Source organism: Helicoverpa armigera, chromosome 6 (assembly GCF_030705265.1).
Source record: "Helicoverpa armigera isolate CAAS_96S chromosome 6, ASM3070526v1, whole genome shotgun sequence".
NCBI lineage: Eukaryota > Metazoa > Arthropoda > Insecta > Lepidoptera > Noctuidae > Helicoverpa > Helicoverpa armigera.
Window position 1 is genome coordinate 1,901,334 of NC_087125.1, and position 8,442 is coordinate 1,909,775.

Below are 8,442 nucleotides of genomic sequence, written 5' to 3' on the forward strand. Positions count from 1 at the left end.
GAGTAATCAAGTGCTTTGGTTCGTAGTTTTATCTATAGAAAGAGAAAATCCAGAGAAAGGGTATATGGGATGAGTTTCAATGTTTTGAAAATACCCTTGGCCTGTTTGTGAGTCTTTGTGCTTTTGTAATTATGGTTAAAGGTAAGCTAGCAAACAAAAAGAAAAGAGTTTTAGTAAGTATAGTTTTAATCTACAGCAAAAAGTCAACGTCACGCGGTATTCCCAGGCGGTCACCCATCCAAGTACTAACCGCGCCCGATGTTGCTTAACTTCGGTGATCGGACGAGAACCGGTGCTTTCAACGTGGTATGGACGTTGACGAGTAAAAGATTAAAAGATAGCTACATAATCATACGATATTCTACGAATTATTATTGAAAAAGTTAAAGTGGCCGAAAATTTATTAATTAAAGAAATATTCATCCTTAAAACTTGGGAAAAAGCTAGGCTGATGATGATAATCAAGTGACTTGTCGTTGTCTAACTAATTCATTAAGAATTAACATTTAATTTTAGTATTCGTTGTCTTCAAAAGATTCGGTGAACTAAAAAGAGTTGAACTGTTTTCCTTTTTCATATCAAATTAATTATTATACATGAAAGCTTCTGAATTTATACAACTAGCGTCCTCTACGAGTTCAGTACATACAACTTTCAATAATCTGCCATCTGTTGGTCACACTTAGAGTTACTAAGGTAAGTTGTTTCCCGACATTGTACTTAGTGATACAAAACACGAATAGATGGCGCTGTACTCAAAATATTTTGAAAAGGTGAGAGCAAATTCAGTTCTTTTTATTTCTAGCGATATTCTCAGTACGTGATACGTGTAGGTACCTCTTGTACTTGATGATGAGAAATAAATAAAATGATTGAAAATGAAGGTCGCGTGAAAGAAAAATGGTAGAACTCGGCCTCAGCCTACCTACTTACAAAAAAGAAGTTATTAGGGTTTCGCTACTTACTTGTTATTAGTCATTTAAATATATAATAAGTGAATATAACTCTTTGTGCGGGAGCTCGGACAATTTTGACATTTTCCATGATCCCTATAATAAATTTAAGCGCAATGTAAATGCCTCATATAAATTAAATTTTGCACAAAATTGACCAATTTGAATAGTACCTTGTCATTTGCCTCTTATCGATTCTTCTTCTTTTTTTTATTATTATTTTTGTTATGCATAGTTTGGTTTAGTTATTTTTAATTTGAACGTTGTGCGCACCTGTAATTAACATATTTACGTAGGACTTATTACAATTGTAAACGTAAATATGTGAAAGTATTTGTAAATAAGTTGTTGGTGTGCCTAAATAAATAAATAAATAAATAGAAAAACAGAATAAAGCTTACTTTGAATTAACTATAAGTACTATCAACTATGCCGCTGAATTCAGCATTTAAATTGAATTGAGTGTATCACAATTATGTAGGTTTACCATTGCTTAAACCAAGCCTTTTGTAATGAATTGACGATAAAACCAGTTGAATTGATCAATGGCCACCAAAGCACCATTATGTCGCAAGGATTAGCCGCTCCTAAAATTCATTCTGAAGCCTCACAATGGACAATCGCATACAAAGTACTTTAGTTTCTCTATTCGACTACTGTTGCAAAATCCAAGGCGTGGATCAAACACGTTGCTAGTAGCGACATCTAGTGAACTTTTTTGGTACGAATAACGCAGTGTAAAATTTGTTGGGGACGAATGTCTTGGGGTGAACTAGGGTGAACTGATGGTAGTGGGGTTGAAGAAGTTTATTTTAATACAAAGATGGCGTATGGTTGGAGAGCATGGTATTCTAATTGGACTATAGAAAAATAAATCCCTTAAATATGAGCACGATTGTTTATGTAAACTTAAATATACTATGAAAGAAAACGAAGTACCTAAGCTATATGTGCCTTAACCAACGATCCGTGTATAAATAGGAGCTTATTGAGCCATTAACCTTTTCACCGCCGCGCCATATCGGTATTCCTATGCCCTGTACGCCAAGCCCGAAAATCTTAATTTTAAATATCTACTAAAAAATACATAAAAGTAATGATTTAATAGGTTTATTTTGTATTTTTCTGCGACCTGTTTTTTGTCGAGTATAGCCGTCGTTGGCGCACAGGGCACGCTTGCTCATGTCGGCTATAGCCGACATTGGCGTTCAAAAGGTTAATAATTTCAAGAACATCAAAACTAAGGTTTGGCAAAAACTTGACGATTTTGAAACCAGTTACCTAGTCCTGACCACAACGCCACAATTTTAAATATTCATTAGCACAGATTTTTTCACCTTCTGACCTTTACAAACTTTCTGAAGAGCAAGTCGTCTCTGTTCTGTCCTTTTTAAAAGACTGTAAGAAGATAACAGTCCTGTAGCGTCAGCCTTACACGTAATGAAAGCCACGTGTAAGGTACCGTCTGAAAATAGTACAGGAAGATGTCTCAAGAAATTGATTCGCTATCATAAGCGTCGGAAAACGGAAAAGTTTTAATTTATACATTTTCTTAAATATGAGACTCATGGCTGTTCATATTGAGCTTCCAATATCATGATGGGCGGTTGATAACATTACAGAACTATTTATTTCTAAAATTAAGGTGGTGCTGGCATAGGCACTTAATTTCATGAAAATGAAGTTAATTATGGCAATAAAAACTCACCAAAATGACAATCACTTATTACAGTTATCTAATTTGATTCGACTATCAATACTTACTCTTGTCTTCCATTCCATCAGTACAAAAGCACATTTCACACTCCATTCCTCTAATTTCAAATAAATCAATTCGAACCAGCTTTTGTCCACCGTACAGTTAATAGACATTGGGTGAGCAGGCGCGGCTTACACAAAACATACGACGAGTATCATTTGACAATTTGCGAGCAATCAATGCATTGTCACCGCTCTTTATTCAACTCCAAATAATACATGGAAAATTGTCCATTCCAATTGTGACCGGACCATTGTTGGTCTAATCACACGATTCAGGCATAACCCGCTTTGATACCGACCATCAGTGCATGCTCGGACGTGTCGGAGATGAGTATTATGATGCTCTAAATTCTGTATCGCATTCAAGACTGTTTAATGGTGATCATGTTGGCTAAATAAGTGAAGAACGTGAAGACGTTGTTGATAATAAGGTATTGTGGTTTGAAGTGGACAATTTCGGCAATGGCGAACTACAAAAAGCAGCAAAAACTTGTCTGATAGCTAAGGCTAACGGCACACCTTTATCAGCAATTTCGCCTGAAGACAAATGACGTTACATCAATGGCATATCAATTGGAGCAGCAATCACCGCGACATCTACCAAAGTTATCAAGACACTCCAATCCCTACCACATAAAGAGACCAATGAACGCCTTCATGGTCTGGTCAAGACTGCAACGGAAGAAAATATCGATGATGAACCCTAAGCTACACAACTCAGAAATATCAAAACGCTTAGGCCTAGAATGGAAGAGTTTGGATGAAACTGAGAAGAGGCCATTCATTGACGAAGCAAAGAGATTACGGATCAAACACATGCAGGATTATCCTGATTACAAATACCGTCCGAGAAGGAAGAATAGGTTGGATACAGCAGCGTTTTCCAATCCAGCACTTTACACGACCAGGGAAACTTTTGTGGAAGTGGAGCCGCGACCAGAGCCGAGTTATCAAACGCTTTCGTATCCAGATCAGTTTGTGTATAACAATATGATCAGCTACACGGTGCCTTCGATACCTCAGCCGACGTTTGTGCCTACTTCTATGAGGCCTAAGGAGGAACCGTTGCCCAGCTTGGATTTGAGGCCTCTGCCATCGATTGAGAGTATATCCCCGAGGCCTTTTGCAGTTGTGAACCAGCAGATGATGGTGAAGGCTTATCAGGACCTGCATTACGTGCCCGGTGACGTCACAAGGATCTCTTATCACTACCCGTTTGGGGTGCAGTAGTCGTCTTTTGTTTTTTTAAGTTTTTTGAGGCCATAATGTAATTTTAAGCCGTAGAAAGTACAGCTAACCTTTCGTTGCTTGTGATTTTTTAGTTTTGTTTAAAAGTAAAGCTAGTGCACTTTAGTTACCTAATCTATGAATTTTGTAGCTTTCTTAATGTCTCAAAGACGTTCGTTTTCAGTTCAAAGCACATGTTAAGATGCACTGTATTTATTTTTTAGAACATTCTTATTTGTAGTAAAAGTTTTTCTACTCAACTGGCTATGTTATTTTGAAGTTTTGGTATTCAAAATTAGCGATAGTTATGAATCAATGGCATTGTATGTAATGAGTCAAAATGGGCTATTTATAACATTAATTTCCCCCAAATGACATTATAAAAGCTAAATTATACTCATAACAACACATAATATTTAGAGGAATAAATACGAACAGGTTACCACATTTTTATCATTGAACTGGCATAATTTTCGCTGCATAATTCCGTATGGAATACTTAATGGTAGACAAATGATATAATAATGTGTCGCATGGTGTTTTATTGTGGTAATAGTGATGTTCAAAGGACATTTTTATATGCAAACAATAATATAAACGAAATGTGATTGTATGCTAAATAGAACGGTTTAATGACACAATCAGTAAGCGACGGCAATCTGATTACTTGAGTATCTTTTTGAGGGTTAAACTGAGTTTTTTCTTATTGGTTAGGTACCTGAAATATGAAAATTGGTAGCAGGCAATTTCTAACCAGGGATTACATTAGCATATAACATACAGTTTTTACATTATTGACCGATTGTTTTATATAATGTGGTTATTGATGACCAGACCACGTTAAAGTTCTCCTGTAATATTAAGATTGCTATAATTTAGTTTATCATAATTATTGTGTATCTTAAACAACGGGTCACTAGATACTTACCCCACTACTTAAGAAGACCATCACAAAAATAAATCAAAAACCCACAAAACACAACCATACCGAACCCCATCAAGCACAAACATCTGTTTTACAATTTTTCCCCCGTCACCTAGCTCACCCGCCTTCTTCGGCGACATCTCGCGTCGGAAGCTGCGCCAGAGATAATGTACCACCAATGACGGTACACTTCTCAGATTGATGGTCTCGTCAAAATAATGTAATTGATTCATTTCGTACGGGAAGTATTTTTGGCAACCATAATCTTGTGAATCATTGTTTTTTTGGTATTTTGTGGGTAGGGCTGTTTTTGGCGAATATTTTGGAATCAAATGTTTGAACGATTTTCTCTCACATTTTGGATAAAGTTGTGTTTTATGTAACGACAAACACGAAAGTAAATACCTAATTACGAAATAAATATTAGCCAATTGGTGTGGTTAAAATAAAGAAAATACCAAGAAACGTGGCAATCGTTGGCTATCATCTTTGTCAAAGCTTGTACACAATCAGGTAAATCAAAATTCAAAATTCAACTCCCAAGGTGAATTTCCCTATACTACAATAAGATCCTGAAGTTATTTAATAATTCAGGTACAAGATATTGAATATTATCATCAAAGTTGGCTTACCTCTACAGAACTTCCAAAAACGCAAGAATTGTGTAGGCCGTTATGTACCCAAGTTTCTATACCAAAATAAATTAACCAAGACAAACAATAATAAGCAATCACAAATTATCGAATTTCCATTTATAAGATATCGTAGGTTTTGAATGATTATTAGCAATTTAATCGAAGAAAGATCACAGGGTTTACAAAGCTGTGTTTAATTAAATTAAATTTATTATTGTTACGCCCCTTCAGTGTCGGGGCGAAACGATTTTTCTATAATAAGCTTTCCATTAATTGGAAACTTGATTGTTGAAGATTTATATAGAGCTGGCGGTACAATAGATAAATAATACAGTGTTAGGATTTCAAAAAAGGTTAGGTTAGGGTTTAGGATATAAAAAATACAAAGTTTAACACTAGGTTACAAAGAAGAAATTGTAGTCCTTTTAATGGCTATTAATATTTGGTTTGGCATTTTACACGTCATAGTTGTTTTGCTGTCTTATGTAAGTAGCATGAAATCAAAAATGCCATGATAGTTTGTTGATTAGCAAAGAAAATCACTTAGGTAAAACAAATTTATTCACATTCAATTTGATGAAATAGTAAACATGAAAAACGTTTTCAGCTTGCTTCACCCAACTTTTTAAATGTACATATATGCAAATGAACCGTCAGTACAGTTGGTATTATCAGCTCTATATCAGGCTGAAACTTTGAAAAGTCTTCAGTAGTAACTAAAATAGTAATTAAAGAAACCTCACAGGTAAATTGATTATTTTGTTTCTACAATTTAACCCCTTAATAAACAACTTGACATTTAACTGCGGAATATTCCAGAAATGGCCCTTTCTCTAGTAATTTTGTGTTCTAGTATTTTCTATTTTGTTGTTCTTATGAGTTTTATTTGAGTTTATCTCTGTTTTCTGCTTATTAAAGTTTAAAAGTAGTATAGAGTAGTACAGTGAGTGTCTGTGCTTTATTATTTCGAATCTTGGATGTTACAGTACTTTTTCAAGTGGTCAAATTCAAATGCACAATACAATAATACCTACATTAACTAAGCATTACCAACCCTTTTTTATTGGAAAATCATCAAATGACCCCTCCCACTGTGGGTGCAGCGTGAGGGAGTGTCAGACTCTTACTGATTAAAACCCATTAGAACCGTGGTAACCCTTTCGAACTATTCGAATATTACCAACCCTGACCATCAACACTTTTTTAAACATACCTAGTATACCTACCTATACTTACAAGCTAAACTCAAACCCAAAAACAACAACTAATAAAAAAACAGCCAAAATGACGTTTCCAGAATACGCTAGCCAGCGTACTACGAACAAAAAAAAAAACCTGACGTAAAAATATTGACGTGACGTCAGAGGTCGATACGCGTGATTCCGAAACACGTTTCTAAAACAAAAAACGTGTTTCAGCTTACGTCAGTTTTACAAAGATTTGCTGAAAACTTTCAAAGATGTCAGCGGAGTTTCGAAGTCGTCAATTAAGGGTTTGTGACGTGGTTTTGTGTGAGAATTAGAATAATCTAGTCTTTTATTTAGATTGATTAGGGAAAAGTACGCGGGTTTTTAAGTGCTTCTTTTAAAAAAATATATTTTATGATGATATTGAACATTTTGTGACATCTGTTTTATCCCATATAGACGGAAAATAAAATCTACTTATGACCATTATACTTATAAACCTCGTGAAAGCATTTTCGTCATTTTGAAACACAACAAAAAAAAATGAATTTTGTTTACGACCGTGACAGGACTCGAACCTGCAATCTTCGGATCCGAAGTCCGACGCCTTATCCATTAGGCCACACGGTCCTTGCTAGGTGGGTCATAGAGTCCTAATCTATATCTGTGGAACAAATTAGCTATTGGCATAGATTTCTAAATACATAGTTGCCTATTGGTTACATTCGGCTGTCCTAGTCAGGATGAGCTGCATTTATGAAAAGCTGTTCCAATGAATAAGTCTTATTTATCTAGTTGTTACTTTTGCTCTGATGTTTATTCTCAGTTTTCCAAAAGTTATATTATAAAGAATTGACATTTCATTTTCGTTGTTTCTAAGATATAAGGAGCTCTGCGCTTATTTTTCAATGGGGGCACTTGCTGAAATCCGTCACTGCCCAGCAACAGAATACCGGAATATTACGGATGACAATAGTAATTCGTAACCATGTAACTGGTTGACTATACATTATGGTTAGGTTTATTATTTACTTATCAAGTGTAGTATTTTCGGCTTCTCGAGGTTATTTCAACATACCCATACTCATACTTTGCCTTTTTCAGGAGGATGATTTTTCTAAGCATTTTTTTACGTATTTGGATAGGTTTATACACCTTCCAAAGCTTTTATGACCAATCCTTGAAAAGTCTCGAAGTTTTCGTTAGCTCCAAAAAATCCAAATAATACCTAAGTATTACAAAAATTACAACATAGACAATAGAACAAGAAAACCTCATTGTAAACGTTTTGCTTTTATTTTGTTTACTTTTGACTTATAACTTGGACAAAGACTTATGCAATACTTGAAAACTTAGCCATTACTTAACGTTTTCGCAAGACTTAAGCAACAATTACATCACATCATTTGTTGAGCATTTGGCTGAACCATATCAGCTTTTCAAGCAAAAACACTGCATATCCTTTTGAAAGGTACCTTCACAAACATTCAGAGCCACGTCATTCAATATCATGCGACGTATTCAACCAAAACATCTCTGTAAGAGCTAAGAACAATGCTAGACAACTGTCTAACACCTATCTCACTGGGCTTAAGCACTATCCTTGTGGGAGCGAGGGAAATTCAACCTTGTGCCAAAGAAAAACGACTTGCTTTAGCTTGGTACAGTTCACGAGATGCAATTCTGACGAATAACTGCTGCGTATTATCAAAGCTTCGTTACACTTTAGCGTTTAATTTAGAAGGTTTTATGTG

The 8,442-nt window shown here is 35.3% G+C and overlaps 1 protein-coding gene and 2 non-coding genes across 3 annotated transcripts; 1 reads left to right on the forward strand and 2 right to left on the reverse strand.

The window, feature by feature from the left end:
* Positions 1-201: 201 nt before the first annotated feature.
* LOC126053552 (5S ribosomal RNA) lies at positions 202-320 on the reverse strand. The gene has a single exon (XR_007510375.1). It is a non-coding gene; the product is annotated as a 5S ribosomal RNA (ribosomal RNA).
* A 2,678-nt stretch (positions 321-2,998) lies between these two features.
* On the forward strand, positions 2,999-4,207 carry LOC110382421 (transcription factor sox-2). Its single transcript, XM_021343022.3, has one exon. The coding sequence runs from the start codon at positions 3,276-3,278 to the stop codon at positions 3,942-3,944; it is 669 nt and encodes a 222-aa protein (XP_021198697.1). The 5' UTR covers positions 2,999-3,275; the 3' UTR covers positions 3,945-4,207.
* Positions 4,208-7,245: 3,038 nt separating this feature from the next.
* Trnar-ucg (transfer RNA arginine (anticodon UCG)) lies at positions 7,246-7,318 on the reverse strand. Its single transcript has one exon. It is a non-coding gene; the product is annotated as a tRNA-Arg (tRNA).
* Positions 7,319-8,442: the final 1,124 nt, after the last annotated feature.

Bases quoted from the DNA above. Each gene is read 5' to 3' on its own strand.
- LOC110382421 (XM_021343022.3), top strand. From the start codon at position 3,276: ATGGCATATCAATTGGAGCAGCAATCACCGCGACATCTACCAAAGTTA.